Source organism: Orbicella franksi, chromosome 5, assembly GCF_964199315.1.
Source record: "Orbicella franksi chromosome 5, jaOrbFran1.1, whole genome shotgun sequence".
Taxonomy (NCBI): domain Eukaryota; kingdom Metazoa; phylum Cnidaria; class Anthozoa; order Scleractinia; family Merulinidae; genus Orbicella; species Orbicella franksi.
Window position 1 is genome coordinate 14,944,901 of NC_138149.1, and position 24,139 is coordinate 14,969,039.

At 37.6% G+C, this 24,139-nt stretch overlaps 2 protein-coding genes and 1 long non-coding RNA gene across 3 annotated transcripts in view; 2 read left to right on the top strand and 1 right to left on the bottom strand.

The window, feature by feature from the left end:
- LOC145488386 (uncharacterized) overlaps positions 1-9,867 on the bottom strand; it is a 23,193-nt gene extending 13,326 nt beyond the window's left edge. The window contains exon 1 of the mRNA XM_081467242.1: positions 9,835-9,867. The gene's annotated coding sequence lies outside the window, so the exon portion shown is untranslated. The remainder of the gene's footprint in view (positions 1-9,834) is intronic.
- Positions 2,852-3,508, top strand: LOC145486942 (uncharacterized). The gene is made up of 3 exons (XR_014049342.1): positions 2,852-2,934; positions 3,061-3,117; positions 3,449-3,508. It is a non-coding gene; the product is annotated as an uncharacterized LOC145486942 (long non-coding RNA).
- A 319-nt stretch (positions 9,868-10,186) lies between the features above and the next one.
- Positions 10,187-11,400, top strand: LOC145488387 (uncharacterized). The gene is made up of 2 exons (XM_081467243.1): positions 10,187-10,400; positions 10,963-11,400. Exons 1-2 carry the CDS (start codon positions 10,187-10,189, stop codon positions 11,304-11,306), a joined length of 558 nt encoding a protein of 185 aa, XP_081323369.1. The 3' UTR covers positions 11,307-11,400.
- The last annotated feature ends 12,739 nt before the right edge of the window (positions 11,401-24,139 follow it).

Here is a 24,139-nt window from a genome sequence, read left to right on the forward strand (position 1 = left end):
ATAAAATGGAAAGGTTCAAGTTCTGTTTTTTCTTTGTAAGTCGATTTGAGAGCCAAAGTCTCAATTTAACAATTTCGGAAGTTATTTTTTTACGCGTTTGTCCTGTTAATGATCATGAATTTCGGCATACCGTGTGGATCCACTATAGCCCAGTGTATCCGCAAAATTCTCCCGCCAGTATTTTTGACCTATCAAAAGTCAATTAAACTGCAAGATCAATATAGTTGTGACTATCTCGCGTGTACCGTATTTCCCGTGCTTGCCATTAGTCATTAGCCTCGTATTAAATTCTCTATGGCTTGGTGTAGATCATTTACACAACGCTCTCTCCTGGTATACTTAAGGAATAGACCGCGCATTCATTTAATTATTATATAACATGGAATATACCACTGGTCAATTGCATTTTCTTGGTATACAAACTCGCCTAAAGGTTGGGCGTGTATACCGAGAAAATACAAGCGACTCGTGGGATATTCCATGGTATACCACTCGAAAGCGTGTGCAATCGCATAAAAAGTCCTCTTCTACACAACCCTGTGTATTATTTCCTATGTAACATTCGAAATTTGTAAATTTTACATTCATATTTATCAATTATCTTATCTCCCATAGTGCGCTGTTTTAACTGCCAAGGAATGGGCCACAAGGCAAGGGCCTGTCCCTCGGCCAGGATCAGAAGACGAGGAGGGAGAGGCAATACACATCAGCGGCCAGCACCAGCACCAGCACCAGCACCGAGCACTATTGTGCACCACCACCACCACTATCAAAATAGCACACGTGTAAATTTCTCTTAATTATTTCTTTTACCGTGATTTTCGGCTCTTATTTTGTTTTTAAATTTCATGTTATCTTCCCATGAGTAATAATTTTTCTGCAATTCTTTCATCTCGTTTTGCCAATAGTAATAACTCTCCAATTTTGTTTTATTATTTAACTAAAATAATTTTATGCTTTTTTTCACTACCGATATAATTGTTCCTCGTTTTTTCGTACTTTTTGATATAAAATAATTTTCAAAGATCCCCTTTTTTTAATTATTATTATTTTTTTAATTTCACATTCAATTTTTTTTTCGTGTTTTTCTTTTTTCACGGTTTAAAATCGATTCCATTTTTCTCTTTTTTCCTATAAATGACATGTTCCCCAATGTTCTCGTATTTTGCAATTTAGAATAATTTTCGTATACAATAAACAATGATTTTTTCCAATTTTTTTCATTTTATAATACGTCAAAAGAATTTTGATTTGGCAATAATAATTAATTTTTCAACTTTCTCCGATTTTCCAATGCCAATAGATTATGATAATATTTCCTTGTCAATACTGTATAATAATTTCGCATTTTTATAAGTTTCTCGTAATATCTAATGTAAAATAAATTTTCCATTTTCTCAATTTTCCAATACATATTTCTTCATTTTTTTCAGGAAATTTGTTATATTTCACAATATAAAATAATTTTACAAATAGAACCATAGAATATTTTCAAATTTCATCTTTCTTGCGATATACAGTGATTTTACATTTTTACTTTTTTCTTATTTAACGATGTAAAAAAGTTTCTTTTTCAAGTTCCAATTTCCAATAATAACTTATTTACTAAAAACATTGTGTCATGATTTTATTTAAAGATCATAGTAACTGTCTCTCTGTACTGTCAATGACGGTACTTTGAAAATCTTTTTTCCAAATTTTGTGGAGTTGGATTTTTTTACTTCCGTGTAAAAGTTATTATTAGTTACTTTCTTCTTCATTGGCCGCTCTTGCTCAAAACTGCTCCAAAGTAAACTTTTCCTCTCTAAGATTTCTGCCTAGTCCCTGCTTGTCCGGAAAGCATAAATATGACCGGAAAATTGCATCGTTACTCAAAATTGGTATATCTTTCAGTGGAATATATGAATAGTGCCTAAAAATTTCACACAAAATCTGTATTCGATAGCACGTCTTTTGCTAGCCGGCTTTTGTCGGTCAATCTCGTTCCCAGGGTTTCTCTTCTTCCCAGCCCCTGGAGCAAGAGAGGGGTGGGAAGAAAATAGACCCTGGGAACGAGGTTGTTTGTCTGATATTTTTGTGTCTATTTTGTTATTATTTTTTTTTAACGCGGTCAAATAAAAGTAAGACTCCCCGTTTCTCTTGACAGCTAAATCCCTAAAAAAAGAATAACGCACGAAAAATAGTGGAACTACCCCGGTGAGAAGGTAGACTGCCTGCCAGACGTTTTAAGTTTCTCCTCGTCTACGCGAGGTTGCGAGCGCGGAGAAAAGAGATTTTTTCTTCTCCGATTTGCCGTCTTTGAAACCTGTTTGATTGCCGGTTCCGCCCAAGTTTACAAACTGATACCATTTCGCGGCAGTTATTGTTGTGCAATCGATCGCGTAATAGTGAACACTTCGAGTTTAGTTGAGTTCGTTCTTCGTTTTCAGTGGACGTTTTAACTGTAAAATAACTGTAGCCTCTATCAAAACATGACTGTTGGTTGGACGATTCCTTACCATTAAGACAGAGAATCCATTTTTATCACAGGATGGATAGAAATTTCGTTGTCTAGATACCCGGCACCCGGCAAGTGTTTTCAAAATACTACATACCTGGCAGTCTGAAATTATTATAGAATTTTAACGGAAAAACCCATTCAATCCTTCTTAAAACTGTAGACATTTGTTTAGAAATGTCATGCGATTTCAATTAGAATTTTTGTAATTTCTATTTCTGCCGCTGGTTTTTTGCTTTGTTTTCGAGTTAAAACGTATTCAAAAAACGTGGCTTTCCCTAGCCATGTCTTTAGGATTTTATTTGTTGAACAGCAAACAGCCAGACTGTTTATAGTGTATGAAGTCAAAACCAAGGCTCAGACTACAAGAGGAAAGGGAACTGAAGAGGCAGCAGGATCTTGACTATGAAGAGTCACTCCAGAATGACAGAGAGAAGGTGTGAAAAACTAGCAGCACTTTGGCACTCCATGATATCAAAAGAACTGTACAATACTTTTTAAATACTGGCTAATTATATCAAGTGATGTTCTAGCACAACTGATTAGTTCCTTATTTGCTTCAGGCAAAAAGGCAGAGGAATACAAAAGCCTGTCAAACAGACGATGGACCAGCCCCTGAGGTATCACATTTGATATTAGTAATGCAACAGATAAACTATTCTCTTGTTGCTTCTTGCTAATTCAAGCCATTGCCATGGTTAATGGCTGTAATGCATGTACCCCTATCATGACCTTACCACTGTAGAAAACAGGCTTGTTTTTTTCTGTACCATGAAAAATACTTCGAAGGCATTATTTTGGAAGCATAGATGTCCAGCATATATATACACCACCTTTCAAGGTGTTTCTCAAGCCTAAATAAGTTATTAATTAACAAATCGTACAAGACAAATTTAGATCCAATAATGAATAATGGGTAATACATTTATAGTCTGTGAATTTGTATTCCAGCCACAACCAGAACCAGATGAGGCCACAAATCCACCACCAACAAAGAGGCTGAGATCGGAAACTAACTGATCTACTCATAGTTTACACTTGTAAATCACGCCAGAGCATAAATGTGCCATTATTGACTTTTTTACAATCTTTTTATGGCTGGCAACAATGAGTCAAGTTGGTTACTTGATGATACCCCCCGAGACTTGGAATGCTACTCCGTATCTATTGTGAAACATTTGGTCACACTACACACAGTTGAGTAGAGTAAGAGAATTCCAGTGTACATCTGACCAAAGAAAGCAGGATAATACCCTCTTAGAAATGAGGGGGGGACCAGGAAACCATTGCCATTATAATGGGTCTGTATTTGTTTTGTATAAGTATATAATTGGTATTGTTTGGCTAACTCCACAAAATATACTAACTGCCTTAGCCTTAGGTATGATTAGCAGCCTTATGGTCCCTTCCACACTACACAAGAGAAATTTGAAAACACATGCAACTTTATTTTTAAGTTAGGCCTACTGTCCAAAATATAATCTGTCAGGGAAATGGAACTTTTCTAAAATGCTCTGCTCTACAAACTGGAGGAATTTGAAAATGCCAGTATGAATGAAAAAGTTTGAAAATGAAGCTTTTCGAAGGTGATGATATCACAAAAACCGTGTGATTTCTCTGCACAAGTTTACCTCAAACACAAGCAATCTCAAATTTCTCTGGTGTAGTGTGAAGGTCACAGTTTGTATTGAAAAGTATTCAAAATTAAAAACGGAAAAACATTGAAAAATATCATACTCTTCCTATAGTTAGGGTATAGCCCAAACTACAGCTTAATTTGCAGCTAGCTTTTGATGTGTGGCTTATATAGACTACATACGAAAACATGCCAGGATACTTTTCTGTGAAAATTATCTGTTCTGAGGAGTGCACACAGGTTTTTGAGAGGACCAATGTGCTCTTTGAGGAACAGATGATGTCCATGGACAAATAGATGCGAATATTTTCCTGCCAAATGAAGGCTGTTGTGTTTATTGTCTATTGAATATTTTTCGCAACACGCTAAGCTTTGAAAATTGGGGAACATCACCTCAGTTTTATCTGGTGTATAATCAGTCACTTGACACATTTACACCAACTGCATGCTAGCTAAAATATCTGATGGATTATAATGCCAGATATTAACTTGTCCTCAAGTGTGTAAGAGGGAAAAGTTGTTAATGTAAATGGTAAGGGAGGTTAAAGTCTCGTGTAGGATGGGTGTATGATTTTCTGCTTTCAAAAGATAGAGCTGTCCAAAATTGTTTTGCTGTTCTCTTTTGATATAAATTCGCCAAATATTGCCTGCTTAATGACATTTTGCAGGGCACAGAAAAGAAACTGAATACAGGCAGCAGAAGTATGATTGTCATTGAAAGTTTAATGTTAGGTCTGATTCGATGAATGTTGATTGAAATAATTGTTATAAAAATCCTTATTTTTCTTGGTAAGCACAGACAAAAGATAAAACATAAAGGTAACTTAGACTAGTAGATTTATACTAAAACAATTAGATTATTTGTTCTTGATTTCTATGTGTGATAGTTGACGAGGGCGCAGCACACAATAAAAATCTCTAGCTCATAATCTAATTACTTAAAGTAGTTGGTAGGCCTTAGCCTTTTGTCCAGAAGAAAAGCATCTGGTTGTCAAAATAGGTTCGGATAACAAGATGTTTGTACATGTCAGTTGCCAAAAGGAATGAAATCAAGCAAAACTCGCTATTCCAAGACCCATCCTGTCCATTTTAATATCTTTTAGTGTTGAACAGTCGGATTTCCTCTTGTTCAGCTACACTCCCGCTGAAGTAACATTCCAGTATCACTCAGATCACCTATAGCAAGAAAGTATATTATTTTTTAACAGTGAGTTGACATTCGAAGACAATAAAGTCTGACCTGACAAGAAATTTTCATGTTGGTCATGTTTTTAGTGGAAGGGAGCACAGAGGCAGTTAATGGAAACACTATCGGGGTGGCAAAAGTAAAGTGATAGGGGGTGGCACAAGGAAAGTGATAATTTAAAAAGGGTAAGGGGAAGCTGTGAAAAGCCTGCATGAGAATATATGTAGACCCAAACATAACCCTGCCCCATTTAGTTGCACAGCAAGCTTTCCAAAAAATCAGTTGGAGACAAGTAAAAGGCACACTGTGGCAGACATCATAAATCACACCATATACTCATTACAAATTGACTCTAGGGTCAACATGTTCATTGGAGCTTATTGCCAGTGCAGTGCCATTGCGAATTCAGTTGTTAAAAATAGCTATTATGGGATTCTCAGGGGGCTAATAAGTAGGTATTTGCCTCCTAAGCATCTGATAATAGCTATTTGAATCAAAATCAAAATGGCTGCCGTATTGACAAAAAGGTCCCCTTTGAACAATATCATATGCTCATTTCGGAAAGCATTTGGCCCACAATTTTTTCCAAAGGAAACAAGTAATCCAAATAAGGAACTTTATTATCAGCAAAAGATACTGGTAATTACAAATTAATTTTCTGCAACAAAATAGTCTATGATCTAACACGATAGACTATTCAAATGATAGAATATGGAACAAGTTGAATAATTCACTTTATGTGCACATACCCTGAATTTCCTTTAAGAAGTTGCTTAAAGTATGAAAATAACTCAAATATCTCAAGCCACAATTTAAAGTTATCTCTGTCAGTAGTTATATTACCTGTATGTTGGTCGTGCAACAGAAAAATGTTGACATATTTTGTCCCTATCAAGCTTCACTGGCAGGGGAGCATGTGCTTGTGCACTCTAATTGAGGCGACAAACTCAGTGAAATAAACTTAACAAACATACTGCAATACTGAAAACGAAATTTTGTTTAGTACAGAAAGAGGTGAAAAAATCCTCAAGGGAAAAGTCAGGAAATTTTAACTGAATAAAGGGGAAAATAACAACATGAAGAAAATTCATGGGAAATTTAAAAATGTCAACAGACCTGATTTAATCGTCTGGAAGAAACATTTGGTGTCACCGTGAATTTCATGATATTTTTACATAACAAATAAAAATTTGATGAAAACTAGCCAGTCTCTGTTACAGTCATCAGAGTAAAAAAGGGCTGTAATTTGAAGTCAGAAACAGCCACTAAAACTGACATTTCATATTTGGTCATGGAAAATTTCATTATGATCAGAGAAGGGTAAGGGAATTTTGAAAAGTGATGTCCATAGCAACCATGTAACTAAGATAACTAGCAAACCAGCACTTGTCCTGTAGATGTTACCCTTTTTTTTACTTGCAAGCATGTAATTATTGAAAATGAGGAAAAATAAGACAACACCAGTTCAGGTTATTACTGTGTCATGAAATATGATATTTCTTTAACACTTGAAGCAATCTGTCCTTGCATTTGAAAAAAAGGAAGTGATGACTCACTGTTCCAACAATAATTATGCCAGTTCACGAACTCCAGACAAACAAATATCCTTGCACTAAAACATGACTGACAGAAACAAGGTATGATCAATAGCACAAGTGAAACTTGTCAAAAAAGCTGCCATCCTCAACTGAAATGACACTTATCTTTAAATTTCAGGAGTCAGCTTTTACCACATACTCCTTGTCTGAGGATAGTGTATGCTGCAACAGTCTCTACTAAAATTCCGTGCACATGAAATTTAGGAGCCAGCATTTGCCCACATATCCATATTCTTGCAGATCTGAATCCAGCTTGATTTCATGGTTAAATTGTAGAACCAAAATAAAGCAGTAGAAATTGCCTGACTTGAAAATAAACATTAATTCCCTGGTTTCCATCCTCCTCCTCTGGATGAAATGATTCTTGTAGCACCATAATGACATGTTCTGGAACATATAGTGAAATTGGAGCCACCTCCACTCCTGATAATTCATTCTCCTGAGGTAGTGGTGCATCGGGGTCATCCCCATACATGACTAAATCATCTGGCAGGCTATCATCCATAATACCTCTTACACCAGAGTAATTGGAAGAATGATGTTGCAGAATACCAGAAATCCATAACTGATGTGGGGAAAGGCTATGCTCAGTAGAGAGTCCATGATTATTAAATGTCTCAATAAACTGTGCTAGTGCATTATTGATCCTTGGGGTGTAAACATAATGTAAGGCAAAGAGATCAATATCATTATTGCAACTAAGTAAACCAATTTGCTCCATATGTAAAAATATGTTTTTAAAAATATATAAAATGCAGTGAACCACCTCACGCCATAATCTTTCAATCCTTGTGTTGTGAACACTCGGCCCGGTGATGAAACTTCCACGACCTTCACCCCTGTATTGAATCATTAGGTCACCAACTGCGATGTTTTCTCCTCCGTCATCTGCTCTGACTCTAGAAGGCAATCCCCAGGTATTGATTGATTCTTGAAACAAGGCAAGCACAGTTGCTGCCCTGTTGTTGTTACTGCACCTGAGATAAACAATCAACCGAGAGTAACCGTCAATGCAACCATGGATGACAAATCGCCAGTGACGCAATTTCAGGTTGCTGTCAATGTGCCAGAGAAAATTGGGATGTGGCACTCTGTAAGGCCTACGTGGTATTTGCTGTGCCCAGCGACAAGCTCTACCAATTGGATCCAGGGTGATCAGGGCATCACGCACCCGCCATCTCTGGACGCAGATCCCACGTCTTCGTAGTGCACCTTGCATGTATCTTTCCCCACAACGAGGCATTGAAACAAGCTCCTCTTGCACAATTTGCTGCAATTCTACTTGCTGGATTGGGGAATACGTTAAAAATGAAGGAGGTATGTCTAGATCAATGGCCCGCCTACGTATGGTCCATCTAGACACACCAAGAATGTTAGCAATGCTGGTCCACGAAAAGTAACAGGAACGTAAAAGCATGATCTGTTCTCTAGAAATTTCATAAGAAGGACGGCCTACAGCGCCTGTATACCTAACGGGGGCACGGTAGGAGCTGGGAGTGAAAACAGGTAACGCCCTAAATAAATCCTTGATTAAGCTGAGCTCTCTGGATAGCTGTCTTAGGTTGTTGACATCATTTTGTGAAAACTCAGGGGATCTTTCAACAAAGGCAATGACCTGATGCATGTGACGCATTGCACCTCCCAGTCTAAGGAGCAAAAACTCTGCATTCTCCCTATCCAAAGGAGAATCGTGGCACCTATTTAATTCCTGCAGAAGGGACAAAATGGATGCCACAAAGCGCTGCAGTTGCCTGTTGGCATCTTGCCTAAACACAATGCATAGGAAAGTAACAAACAAAAACATGAACAGGAGTTAAAATGGCAGAAAAATTCCCTCCCTCTGTTGGCATCTTGCCTAAACAAAATGCATAGGAAAGTAACAAACAAAAACATGAACAGGAGTTAAAATGACAGAAATATTCCCTCCGACCCCAGGCTAGATTTTAGATGTCATTTCCGCACTTAATTTTCATTAACTATCACCATTAAAATAAATATAGGGATAAAATAGAAACCAACTATTGTCAGCACATCCCAATTTAAGCTTCACTTTATATTTAAAGTCCACATACCGACTTTTTAAAAATAATGTGTGTGAAAGAAGAAACTCAACATTAAAGCAAGGCAAATAGACGGAATTGTAGAAATAAAGATATCTTAATAAGGATCTACATTAAAATTATCTCACCTTTCCACATAAACCACAGAAATCAGAAACAAAACCACGAAGATCTTCGTAGGAGTCATTGCACCACAACACTTTAAAAGCGCAAGATGTGTTGGTGACCCTCGGTGCGACAAGAAAAAGGAGATTAAAACGATATGGATAAGAAAAGCGACTTCTTTTGCCGAGAAAAATCTTCGAAACACCTAAAGTCGACGATCAAAATATGGCGGAACTGTATCGAGCCGAGAGGAACTGGGGTAAATAGGGTTCGTGTAGGAGAACAGTTTCCGTCCTTAACAACAGGCGGTAACCAAGGGTTCGAACGTCACTACCGGCCTCACGTTACATGGTATGAGTCATTACGAGCTTCGCATTACATGGTATAGCCATGACAACCAACTTATTTCGAGATAGAATTACATGACATGATGATATCACATTACTTATTTCGACCTATTTCGACCTGTTTCATGTCTTTTCGACACATGATGAGTCGTAATGTGTCGTAATATGAGTCGTAATATGTCGTAATATGTCGTAATATGTCGAAAAGTAATTTTGCTACAGATGGCGCGTCATACTTATTTACCTCCGTTAACAAAAAAATATAGAAACATGTTTCAAATTGTAAGCCAATACCTATTTTATGTCCATAATGTGCACGTCTAGCTAGCTGCTCCGACGGATCGATCGAGAACTCAGTTAATTTGTAGAGGCGTTTCTAAACATTCAACAGTAAAATAAACTTACTATTTTCTTGTTGCAACAGTCTCAAGGCTGAAAGATGTCTTTCCTGAGTTTTATAATTTACAGGTTTCCCACAGCATTCTTGGCAGGGGCAATGAACATGAACGGAATTTCTTTCAGTACAGAAACACAAAGAAGCGGCTGCAAGATCCGCCATCTTGTCATATGAGTAGTCAGTCCAACAGGACAGCGTCCAACTGGTTTCGTTGGAACCAATCAAATGGACGGAAAGCTTCAGCAAGCAATCAGATGGGAGCAGTCTTGGTATAAAGGACTGTGCAACCATTTTCCTGCCCTCTTCGCTGAATTTACGTGCTGAGCTGTGCGGGCTTTGTGATAGAGCGTGTTCGGATTTATGGTGTTGAAAGGAAAGGCTTTTCGATCCTCGCCTTTATGCAGTCAACAAGCAGGCGATTCTGTTTCTGAGAATGACGAAGAGGTGGAGCAAATTTTATCCCAAAGTCAAAGTAAGAGTCGCAAAAGAAGCGCACAAGGAGAAGATGATTACATTCCACAGAACGAAAGGCGGGAAACAGATGTGTCTTCAACTGAACCCGCGAACATTGTTGGTAAGTTTTATATGGTCTGTTTTTGCTTCTAATCTACCGACGATTTCGCAGAAGTGAAACCCAAGTTAAATGCTTAAGTGGCAGGCCAAAAAAATTGTTCTGTAGTATTTTTTCATGCGTTTACTTGGATGGAATGTGAAATTAAATCGAATTGCAAAATGGGGGATTCGCTTGATAATATAAATATCTTCGAATTTAATTTAAACCGACAAAGTCCAACATCACTTCCCACTTCTCAAGTCGAAGCTTGCTTTTATTAAATGTTAGAGTAAGATATCATATTATAGACCAAAGTCTAGGAAGCAGCTACGATCAGTAAATAAATTTGAAGTACTTTTTATGAACTCGTTGTGTTCCATCCTGTTTCTCAGCTACCTCCAACTCACTTGTTCGAGCTGTTTTTCTCGGAAGAATTTTCTAATCACAGTCTGTTTATTAATGCATTTGTTCATAACAATGCAAGTTGAGAATGGTTAGTTTTAACTTAGAATTATGCAAGAATTATTCTCGTAAGTTTCTTCCATTTCTATGGAACTAGTTATGATACTTTTTTTATTTGCAGGCTGGACACCAGAACAAGTAAAAACGGGGATTTGTAGTTTTTTTGGCAAGTCTGTTGGTCAAAAATTTGTCGAAGAAGAGATAGATGGAAAGGCATTATTAAGCAAACGCCTGAAAGAGGATACAACACTTGAAAAACTGGGGGTGACTACAATTGGGAAGAAAGAACGCTTCTCAAGGGAGCTCATGGCTATTAAACCTGTTGTGAATGGTAAATATTCTTCCTTGGCCAAGTTCTTTCCAAACCTATTATTTAACTCTAGTTTTAACGAGAGCATTGCCAAGATTAGGCCATCCTCAAGAAATTTTGGGGAGTGGAGGATAGGGGTCAAATCGTTGCAGTAATCTAAATTTTTCTGCATTACGTGTATGAGGTATTCTTCTTCATCACACAGAGTATAAAATCACTCTTACAACTGGAAACCACATGTAATCTCAGAACTGTCAATATTATTTTATTTCTTTTTTCTAGATACCTCCCACCCTTTTGGTAGTGGTCACAAAAGAAAGGAGATTGAAAGATCATCATTCAAGGATTATGACAGGCTGCTTACAACAGAAGAAAGACAGTACTTAAATTGCAAGGAAAAGAGCATTTACAATACAAAGTAGGTATTAATCTCAAAAGTAATGCAAAGTCTTCTGTGTGCCATTCTGGTAGTTAACCTAAGGATCATGTTTACATAATTTTCATCTTGTGCTTTTATGAAACTGACTTGATTACTTGTAATGCCAAGAGCTTCTCACCACTTGGAACATTACACAAAGATGAAAATTTAAGATGATTTTATGTTATGAGTTGAATTTCTCTTCCAAATTGTTATAGTAACACTTGATGGTCAACTTAAGTTCTGATGACTTTGTGGTCCTGTGTCTAACAGAAAAAATATAATAAGAACAAACAGTTGTTAATAAATAATCTCCTTTACCAGGAAAAAAAAGATTACAAAAGAAGTAGAGAAAAGATGGCCATGTGGAAGTGCCTTACCAGTTTATAGAAATAAGGCAGATGCTATCCAAGTAGACAAGTTTGTGGCAAAATTGGTCGAAGATGACACTCATCTTTTCCAGAGTGTGGATTAGGTAAAGAAGCAGTCCTGGAAACAGTTTTAAAGAAAATCGGGGAGCAGAGATGCCATCACAAAGAATTACCCCTTACTGGAGAAGAAGTGTTGTCAACAGACAGTGCATCTGAGTCAACTGAGTCAGCCGGGTCCAGTAGTGGAAGTCCTAGTCCACCCAGATATGCATCTCAGTTGCAACGTGTGAAAACGTATAACCTTCATTTTGATGAAGGTGAGGGAATTACAGAAGTTATTGCTGCCAATAAATATTGACTTCCAGTTTTTTTGTTTCATGATCTTGAGAACCAAAAAACTATACTTAAATGTAGCTTATGATGAGACAAAGCAAGGCTAATTTTCTTATGTTTTCAAACCTCAATGTGGGATGGGTTTGTAAAACATGATTTCATTATAATTTTATTTAGTTTAGAGTATGGAGTGCCAGAAAATGTCCATGTAAGGTCATTGGAAATTCTAGCGGGGGAGGGAGGGGGGATCTTAATAGCCAAAATTTTTAAAGGAAAGTTTGATGTATGAACTGGAATTTCTGTTGGGGTTTGGAAATTCAAACCTAAAAACCTTCCCTGAGAGAGGAATGGATATTTCCTGGAACACCACACTAATGACAATAATTATATTTTGCTGCCAAGAATGCATTCTTAAAGGTCAGAACAGACAAGGGGACTTGTCTTGGTTAGGTAACAAATTAAGATAAAGAAGGATTTAGTTGCCTATGCTTGGTTACAAAATGAATTTTTAATGCGATTGGTCTGTTTGTAAAAAAGGGGCCTATCCATTGTTCTCAATTAACATTTAAATGGTCAAGTGGCCTGGTTTGAGTGTATACTATGTGAATATAGCCTTTCTTTTAACATTTTGTTTATTTTTATCCCAGACATGACTCAGACCACAGCAGATTTAATTGTAATGGTGGCTCTAGGAAAACCATCCATAAAAGAAGTGAAGATGGATCAATTACAAAAGATGAAAAACATCTTCAACCTTGGCCTTTTATGAGGCAAGGACAAGATGACGCACTTTAGAGCAATTGCAAATTTACTCCGCAAGGAGGGCTATATTACCATACATGACTCTAAGGAGGAAGATCAGGGATCACTGACTCGTGATGATGTTAAAGTAGTCAAGGAGATTATTCTGGAAGAGCCTACAGCAAAGGACTCTTAAAAATTGCCGAGTATGTACTTAACTGGATGTTTAAGTAGACTTGCCATAACAAGTAGGTGGTATTGTGTACCAATTCGGCAACACACTTTTGCAAGGCAAGATAGTTTACCGTTGAAATTTACGGTTCAAGTGTTCTCAGCTTGGCTCAGAAGTGTTCTTGAGTTTTCATCTTCAATGTGCTTGTCAAAGAAATTCAGTTTTGTCATTGCCGTTTGTCAAAGAGATTTTTCGGGACTTTGTGTATGTACATACATGACGGCAGTATTTTCTTAAAATATATGCTGGATGTATTCTATGTTTAAATAGTCTTGCAGCTACAAGTTGGTGAAAATGTTCACATTCTATAAGATTTCTGTGAAGCAGAGTACTCCTTCGAGACCAGAGAGTTAACTGTTGAATTTGAAGCTGAAAGTGCATTAGCGGGGCTTAAAAGTATAAAATATATATCTATTTTTATCTTCCCATGTTTGTCTGAAAACATTTGCAGTTTAGCCACAGTTGGACCAATAAAATGAAAAATAAGAGCATGACATATACTTTTGGGCCCCAGCAGAAGCACCCCAAAACTGTTAATAATTATCATTATTCTAAGCATACTGTCAGTTCAGATTTGTAATTTATCACTGACAAAGATTATAATCAAGGCATAAAATTGAGTGAATCCTTTTTAAAGAGCAAAAGGCTTTACCTGTATTAATAGCCATGTTTTTTTCCACAATGCAATAGAGAGCATTCTATTTCAGGATAGTTCTTTATTTTTTAGTTTTTTTTGCTACTGTTTTTTTATGGTACATCAAGTGTGGACAGTCATGATGTATCTGTAAGCCCAGTTCAAAATAACTCAGTAGTGAAAGGCAGAAGTCTTTTAACTTTGCACTTCTTTACCTGAAACAAACAACACTGTCACATGCATGAGCATGTAGCAGTTCAGTTATAGTTATTGTCAGCAACTTTGTAATTTAATTAATCTAATTGTTAATTTGCATCAATTTTATTGACTTAGATGCAAAAACAGATGATATTTTTGTAGTAACAATAAAAAATTACCAAAGAGTATGCTAAAATTAAGCTTTATCTGTTTATTTTTCACCTCTGTAAGATAAATTACATTACACTGGTCTTGACCCAACAAATGGACAGCTGGGGTGTTGCACATATATTTATTGCTAAATTGTGTGCAGCTGTGGTGTAGATATCGATTGGCTATTAAAATTTCCCAGGCGGGAAGGCTGCAAATCCCAAAACAGAAAACTCCAAAAACCAAGTTTGGTATGTTGAATACCAACCCTGGAATTACATTAATTTCCATTATGGTTTTCCATTTTTCCAAAATAGGGAAAGTGGTTAGAAACCAAATTTGTTTAGATACAAATCCAAACATGTATTTAGTAGCAAATTCTAGTGTGGTTTCCTTACTTTACACAGTGGGTTCTGTTAAAATCCAGGTATGGGAAAAGAGAAAATCCATGTTTGGGAAAAGGAAAATCCCAGTATGTTGAACTGTTGCCATAAAATCCACATGAGGTTTTGTTTATTTCCAAGTATGATGTTCTCGTACAAATTTTGGAAATCCATGTTTGGTATCTCAAGAATCCAAATTGGTATTCGGATGAAATCCATGTTTGGAAAACTTGTACTATTTCCATGTTTGGAAAATATTCAATTTCCACACAAATTCCATACAATATCCATACAAAATTCCAATTGGGAAATTTGCCAATTTTTCCAGTGAATGATCTGTTTGGTTTCTCTGTATTTACAGACAACTTGATGGGATTATAATTTCTGCACCAAGGTAATTGAATAAACTGACTTAGAAGTTGAGTTCTGACACCCATCCTGTGTGTTGTAATATCATGGCTGCAACATTGTGACAGATACACTGTATTACATTATTAAGAAACACATATATTAACTAATTATTTAAGGTGCCTGTTAAATTAATCAGTTTTTCTTAGAGATAGTTTACTCATGGTTTATTTAAATAATTGCTTTTTTTGGCTTTAAAGTGATATTTATCGTGTTTGTAATCAATTTTGTGATAATCTGCATTGGACATGGCATAAATTAATATTTTGCCAACACGAAATGGAGACAGACAGCCTTGCCATTCGCAACGTCCAATAAGGCTAATTTGTTCCCTACTGTTGTACAAATAGTGTTCTCTTGTTTATAAATTATTTCAATCCGTTGTTTAAATGATTGCCTCATAACCCCTATGTCCAGTTTGGTGCATGTACGATATTGATGTATTGTTTATCCATTTTGCTGTAAATTATCTTAATTGATGTGTCAATCAAAACATATCTTGGATATGCTGGGCTCTTCTGACAAATTTACCTATGCCTCATAACCTTTGAGTGCATTTGGTTGAGTAGTGCAGACAAAATGCATGTACATAATATAACTTACTCTTAGCTTGCTTATAATTCTTGGTATAATTTAATCATAGCAAAATTAATTAATGGAACCCAATAACAGCTCCTGTAGTCCACAATCTCAGTCAAGAAGAAGAACAAATCACATTGAAATTGAATAATAAAATTATTATTAGAAGCCTATGGAAGTATTCATGATCAGCAAAAAAAAATATCCTAATTACCATTCATGCAAGAGTGATTTTGCTTATTGCAAACCCTTTCAGCAGGAGGAGACTCCAGACAAAAGTGAAGATGGCTAAACGTATCTTTGGGGACAAGTTAGAAAACAAAACTTTCCAACTTGTCACATATGTATACTATTTTGGTATTTTTGCGAGATTTCATTTGCTAGAGATTTAGCGACTGAGTATTGTAACCACTGCATTTCAATCAGTCCCCACAGCAAAAAAATGTTTAAACTTCTTTTGTGTGGGAGTCCCCATGTTAATTAAGAAAGAATATAATGATTAATAACAATGTCTTGTCTTTCTGAATAAGGTAGGAAAGAACAGGAAATGCCACCAAAAAGTACAGAAGACAGTTCTGTTATGTGATCAAGATTTTTAGTGGCTTCCCAGAAATCCTTGAAATCATGGCTCTATATTTCATAATCACACCATCTTACACCTCGATCTGCTGATGTGATCCTATTTCCGGCTGAAACTATTAAATAGTTCACAGTTTACCTCACATACATGTTCGATCATTTTCATTAGTAACAGCATTCCAAAAAGTAACTGAGGAGCTTCGCTTTTAGGCTCGGCTAAATCTATATATTATTGTGATACACAAGAAGTGTATTGCCTGGAGGGCAAAGGTTTTCCTTACTGAAAACAGTGAGTTAAATGGAGATTCAGCATTGTGTGTATTGGTGCCTGTCTCATTGATATGTTTTTAGATTTTCTTGATATTTTTCCTTTTTCTTATCCTTAGATATCTTCACTTCCATTTTCTGGTTTTCAGAGACCTAAAGTTCCACGAGAGTGGATCAGCTAATGGAGAATCTCAAATCTACCGTGCTTGCTACCAAAGCATCCGGGACATCCGAAAATTACTTGAGAGCTTTTAACAAGTGGAGAGCCTTTGCTAGTGATGTCTTGGGTACCTCGGAGTTTCCAGTCAGACCCATCGATTGTGCCCTCTACTTACAACACCTCATCGAGTCGTCCAAGTCCATTGCTACCATCAACCGCACCTTCTATGTGTTCAAGTGAATACATCTTCTTGCAGGCGTCAACTCACCAACATTACACCCTACTGTTCTGGCTGTAAAAGAAGGATCTGTTTGCCTTGCCAGTCAGCCAATATTTAATAGGAAGGAGCCCCTGGACGCTCACCACCTCAAGCTCCTTGCTGCAGAGACTAATCTAGAAGACCTTCTACAATTAAGAGATTTAGTTATGTTCATTCTCGCATTTTCCAGTTTTCTTAGAAGTTCCGAGTTATGCGTTATTCATAGCAGAGATGTTCAGCTTAACAAGGGTTACCTTACAATCAGCTTAGAGAAAAGCAAGACGGACCAACTGAGGGAGGGTAGATCGGTTGTTATCGCTGAATCCTTGTCTACCACATGTCCATGTTCTTTACTTAAGCTGTATATGCATAAGGCCCAGATTCTGGAAAATTCAGACGAGTATCTTTTTCGGGCCATTTCAGCTTCAGGAAATTGTAAGCGCCTTATCCCTATAAACAAGCCAATTAGTTACTCTACCTATAGGCAGTCTTCTAAATAGTCTTTCATGAATATTGTACCAGATATCTCTAAGTTTAGCACTCATTCAGCTAGGTCAGGTGGAGCTACTTTAGCTGCCAGCTCTGGTGCTTCAGAAGGGAATCTTCAGCGCCATGGTTGCTGGGCTTCAGTCACAGTGAAGAACATTTATGTTGAGCATTTTCTTGCCAGTAGGCTAGAAGTTTCTAAGGCTCTGTCTCTGTGAGCTAAAGCCCTACCTTTAGCTTTCTATCTTGGGCCTGGCTGACCAACACATCCATGCCTCAATCTTTGAGTGTGTTCGGTTGTGTAGTGAAGGCAAAATATGCAATTTGTGATAATCAGTATTGACATAAATTAATATTTTGCAGACACGGAACAGAGAACTGGGTGGGAGAGTAGTACGCTAAGGCTCAAGGGTAGTACTGTTGTAAAAAGAGACGGTTGAGAAACTTGTGACATTCTACGGTCATCCTTGCCACTAGCACTTTCCCATAAGGTTTATTTTTATTGTGTAATTAGCACCATATGATTTGTTTTTTTGTTCTGTTGTTTATAGATCAACCTTAAAACCCCAAAGGTGGCGCCACTGCAGTTGGTCGGGGGTACACGGTCACTGTTTCTCCTAACAAGAGGGTTTTGGGGTTTACTTGTCCGGCTTTGGCGTATCTAGGACATTACTTGATGTATCTCTTATCAACTTTGTGGCAAGCTTATTGTTGAAAATCAAACATATTTTGGGCCTGGCTGACCAATGTGCCCATGCCTCAACCTTTGAGTGTGTTTGGTTGTGTAGTGAGGGCAAAATTTGTCTAATGGCTTTATACACAACCCATGAAACATCAAGGAACTTGTGTACCATTCAGTTGTTCAGTGTGGCCCATACCTTTTGCGTACTTTAAGATTTCAATCCCGGGAAGTTATTAAATTATCCCGCTTTAGTCATGTCGTCCAGAAATCTCTCTGTAATTGCACGTTTGTACATTGTTTTTTCATACCACCCAAAATATTTCTAAGGACGTTTGCGCAGAAATTTTCCAGTCGATAGATTTTTCTAATTTTTTACTTCTTCCAGATAAATACCCGTGGTATGTTGCTTCTGCAACTCAAGCTATCAGATAATGAGTTACTTGTGTCAGAAATGCATTTAAGATTTAAAGCGTGTGGAAAACCACCCTGATGTTGAAAAATTGTCACATGTAATTCGCATGGTCTACAGGGGTTTCTAGTTAAAAATGCCTACGTGAGTCAATGGAGGCAAACGATCCTAGTCATATTGTGTAGAAGTTGGTCTATTGCGTAAATAATTACAATGTTGCCAACGTTTTGCACAAAACTCAACCCTTCAAGAGGCATTTGAAACTGCTGCACAACTAAACGAAGAGCTACAATGAATGGAATTCAAACTTCTAGTCCATAGATTTTCTTCATTTTTTTGCTTAATGTAGAAAATCAGTCGAGAAAATAATCCATCAAAAGAAAACTAGGGGTCACCGAATGTCCGAGACAAAGGTATAACAATGGCCATCTGTCCTATTACTATTATTACTTAGAGCACGCTCGATGCATGACGTGGCGTGTAAATTTCTGTGCACAGTAAGGATGCGCAGAAGCAATTAGCACGAACGTCCTTAAGAGGAAGGTTTCAAGAGTAATGTGTTTCTTTATGGCTATGATATATCAAAACTAAACTAAATTGAGCTCAGGTTGTGTTAAACTCGCATGTATGTCCAGTCCCTCCACGGGTCACAACGTGATCATGACAAAGTTATCAATCTACTGTAGGGAAAAAAATGGCACAAAACGTCCCAGAAGGGTGAGGTGTTCTGTGCACTTTGTTAAGACTGCACAGGTGTCAAGATGAAATATTAAAAATCATTTTAATTTTACCGGGGTGGATAAACATTTAGATTGTAATAAAATAAAAAAAGGTCAGAGTTATTGTGGCCTCTTTCGGGACCTTTTTTAAAATTTTCTTCAAAACCCGTTTAACAAATAACAGCTTATCCGGGGATTGAAAGAGACCACTCCATTTTTTAAGCATTGTATCCTCAACGTCTTCATATTTCTCCTTTGATTTCCTTATGTTGTTATGCTCATGCTGTTATGCAGCATTGTGTCAGGATGTTCACACTGAAAACACCACAACATAACGTCCAGTATGCTTAACAATCTACTATTACTGTTCCTTAGCTCCGTATGACAATCTTTTCCCTTACTGTTAAAATAAGCGTGTAGGGTACCATTCATTTGTTATGGGGTGGGGCAGGCTGGCAGGATTGCATTGTTAGTCCCTGTTATATATCATTACCTCCCCTCTTCATCAGAATATTTCCTGACCCTCCTCATACTGCTAAATGTTTGAGATGCCCCCCCAAAATTAAAAAGTGAAATCGTCGCAGGCTTAAAAACATAGAGCAACAATTTAAACACTTTTTGACCCTACCAGTTGTTAAGTCATAAAAATAGGCTAAGAGCTCCTAGGTCAGAGCCCACATTGTCTTGCCTGTTATAAGAAAGGGAGTTGCATGGTAGCTGCTTACATTTTGAGTGTACTTCCAGGGTTCAAAGTTGATCTTTTCTTAAGGGAAGTCACTAGTGGAGGTTCAGCTATATTTAGTGACCAAATTCTTAGTAGGGGTTTAATTCCTACTGTAGGTACCTATCATAGAGGGGGGTGTGTGGGCATACTCCCCCAGAAAATTTTGAATTCTCAGAACCATAGTAATGCTATTTTTCACCATCAAAAGTGCTATCATTACAATACCTGTTCAAGTAAAAATAGACAAAAGCATGACAAGAATCTGATGTTGCCTCTGTCTCATCAAAAGAAAGCTATTCGTCGTGGTTGAGCTACATTTAGAAATCAAAGGCTCAGTAGCAAGGCAGGGGGGGGGTCCAAACCCATGCTCCCCTGGTTAATTTGTAAATTGTAATAGCTTTTGTAGTCATTCTGACAGAACTTTTTAAATTTGGAATGAAATTGTTTGCACTTACCTACATCTCTTCACATTTTCGGTTAATTTTAAAGTTTCATTTAGTTGTTGAAAATGGAGACGGATGAACAATCTGGCTTCCAGGATTACTTTCTTAATTGCTCAGAAACTAAAACAATGGATTGCGACAAGTCCAATGAACACAAACATTGTAAATTATGTTATAAGACTTTCACCATGCCTTTTTGTTGTCAAAGACATTTCAGTCAATCTCACGCGAATCATGCCATGCCTTATCATGGGAAGTTCTGTTATCCATGTAAATTATCACATGATAATCTGGGAAAAAGTGTTTGGGAAAAGGTTTCATTTCCACTGCCCTGTTTGCCAATGCATCATCATAAATTGCGATCCTTTCATAAAACATTTGAAGCATCATGACTCCAAAGACACACCCCAGACACATGGAGATTGTGAAATGGACAATAAAAGAGAGAGTGAAGAAAACGTCACTAACAAGGACGATGAGGAAGATGGATCAAGTGTGGACCAAGAAAAATACTCTAATGAAGACTCCACAATTTCCAGAAGGGCAATCCCTGAAATGAAAGAGTGCTCGATTTGTGGCAAGTGTATGCGCCAAAAGAGCTTAGTTAGGCATTATCGTGATATTCATGACAAGGAAACTGTCACTGTGGCAACCTGCGTAGATGAAGATAATGGCATATTTCTTGTTCGAAACAGTTCTAGGGGTGGCGTAGGATATCCCGTACATGTTAAAAAAGTAATGGTCAGTGAAGATGTAGGCATCCAGTGTGAAAAATCAGAATGCATGGATTATATGCAAGTTCCTTGGAGAACTGGAATAACAAGGGCCAAGTGTAAACACCTTCAGGAAGTAGGAAAGAATCCCATGTTCCCAGAATCAATCGTTCTGTCACCTGAAACCATCGAAGATCTCTCGCCACCTGGCAAATACTGAATGCTGACAGAAGAAAGGATAACTGAGTGCAAAGAGCTCCAAGTGTATTGTTTCCGTGACAGAGGGATTAAGATTCATTCATTTGTCCGTTTTTGACGGAAATGTTAATTATTTTTCGAAATTTGGCAGGGTAATTGTGACAGCTGACATAGAAAATGATACTCTTGATTGTCGCTGCTGCTGTAGCAAAAGACTATGCGTTCATAAATGCATTTGCTTTTTGTATTTCCTACAAAATAATCTCCTAGATGTCTTCAGACAGCAAAGCACAGAGATCAAAGAAGATGAGCCTGCCAAAGAGGATTGCCCAACACCACACATTCAGTCGGCAAACCAGATATACCCTCCCAATGATCAGAGCATTGTAGCAAAAATGTGTAGTTATTTACACTCATTTAAGTGCATACCACTATACGAAACTAGTAAGAAAAATACAGTGACAGCAACCCTTTAAAGAAAATTTATCCCAAAGGAAACACTTTGCCAAAATTGCAAGTCGCCCCTCGGCTCCCCTGTTTTAATTTCAAATAAGGCCACTTTGCTCACAATGAATGATGTCATGGAAGGAGTAGAAACGTTCTTCAAACGGTGTGAGAATTGCCCTATGTGCTGTAGATATCAAGAACATGATCGCAAAATCCACAATTTTAATGATACATTACTAATAAGATTCGATGTTTGTCACTTTCTTCAACAATGCTTACAAGAGCATTTGCCTATTGGTAGTAGCGTGAAGGTTTTGGAAAGCCAACTAGGTGAGCGATTAAATTCTCAAAGTGTATTAATGCTTACTTGCATTTTGATAGCTTAAGTCGGCATTCCTATGAATACAGTTGTTCGCTATGTGGATATCATCCACAAGTTTTAATAATGGATTTGAACAAAAAGGTTGCATTTAATTGTAATGTTTCGAATTTGGAATTGCCTGAAAATCACCAGGTGGATGATGCCAACTGCGTAGATTGTGATGATTTCTGGGGCAAAGTGGAGCTCTTGATGATTCTGCCAGGATTCTTAAATCGTACAATTCCCGAATTTGAGGTGAATCCTAACCTCCTGTTCTAGTCCTTTCATTGGATGTCATACAAGGAAAGGGCTATTGCTCCTAAACACTGAGCACAGAAAGGTCAGCAGGAGCTCTGGCGAACTGGAAAGTGACTCTAGAGATATTTCAGAGGAAAGACTTCTTGAACTCCTTCATAACTCCACCTACAAAGAAGTACAGAAATTCGTACAGTCAATTGGTACTCATCCTAAGGGATCAAAACTGGATGTCATCATGCAGATTAAGAAGGCCATTTCCAAGGACGACGAAAAGTTTTAGAGGGCATTCAACAAGATTTGGGGTCACTCTGGTGGATGGGTATCTGGGATGTGTCAGCATGGTGTTATCTACGCTTTGAAGTTTGTTCTGTGCGCATAAAGTCCAAGGGATTACATTGATCTTATTTTGTCTATGGCACACCAGCCAAATATCGTGGTAAGTGATATGGCCAACATGCTAGTTGCACATGAACAAAAGAGAAACACAGACATGTTTAGCCCCCACAATGGTATGGTTGCTGAACCGACTAAAGACAATGTACAAGAGGCACTTGAAGGAAGACTGGAAGTATCGCTGCCATGGTTAAACGACAACTACATAGATGAAGATGACAAATGCAGTACTACAAAGATGCATCTGGTGACTGGCAGCGATAAGCATTTATGTCTCCTTCATCAATTACACAAAAGAAACGCAAAGAAAGAGGCAGAGACAAGTAAGAAATATTAAGGAATTAAAAGGAAACCTTAACACGCAGAAAGATGAGCAGCTCCATCTCCTATACAATCACGACACTAGATATTTAAACCAGTAAACCACATTTTTCTATTTTGTTGAAATATTGACATTCAAAATGAAAGGATCAACCAATGTCAAAAAGATGGACTTAGAGCTGCTTTTAAATACCAGATCAAAGTCGATGAAAACGGTCGTGCTGTCCTAGATAAAATGAAGAAAATAGTTGTAATGTAAGGGGCATCAGAAATGCAATATTGCAGGTGACATGGATGACGATGCTCAACAAGCCACTCCAAAGAAGATGAAGCCTGAATCATCCTACCCATTAGGCTCAGGTTCAGGAAATCAACCAACAGCTGCCCAGCAAGCCACTGAGAAGATAACGAGGCCTGAATCTTCTGACCCTGCAGTCTCGGGTACAGAGAATCAACCCACTAATAACCAAGAAGCCACTATGCAGAAGGTGAAACCTAAATCACCTCAGTCATCAGTCTTAGGAACTCAGAATCACCCCATTGACTTGATGCAACTTTACAGCGCCTGCCATCTTTGGCAGATTGTTACAGAATCAAAGATTTGGGGCTTAAGAATCAGGACAAAAACCTCATCATGAATGACTACTGGATAAACGATAGAGTCATCAATGCGGCAATGAAATTGATGAGGAAGATAGCACCGAATTTCGCCAGTCTGGCAGACGTTATCCTAGCAAAGAAGGATGGATTTCCTCCTTCGCTCTCTATAAACAGATTTGTTCGAATTGTAAATGATCGGGGGAACCACTGGATAACTTTGTCTAATGTGCAAAATCTCAGGTTAGAAGTCTCCATATACGATAGCCTTCACAGGGTGGACAAAAATAAAGATACAAAGATAAGTTACCCCATAAACATTGAACAGAGCGTTTGCCAAATAATGCAGTCTCCCAAAGATGTAACCTTTTTGGTTGACAACGTGCAACAACAGGAAGGAGGAAATGACTGTGATTGATTTGCAATCGCCTTTGCGACATTGCTGTGCATGGGACGAGATCCAGCAAAAGAGCGTTTTGATAAAAAAATCATGCGTTAAGAGTTACTCAAGAGCTTCGAAGGAGA

Coding starts and splice junctions, on each gene's coding strand:
- LOC145488387 (XM_081467243.1), top strand. CDS start 10,187: ATGGTGTTGAAAGGAAAGGCTTTTCGATCCTCGCCTTTATGCAGTCAA. Junction 10,401..10,962: donor TGAACCCGCGAACATTGTTG/GTAAGTTTTATA, acceptor TTTTATTTGCAG/GCTGGACACCAGAACAAGTA.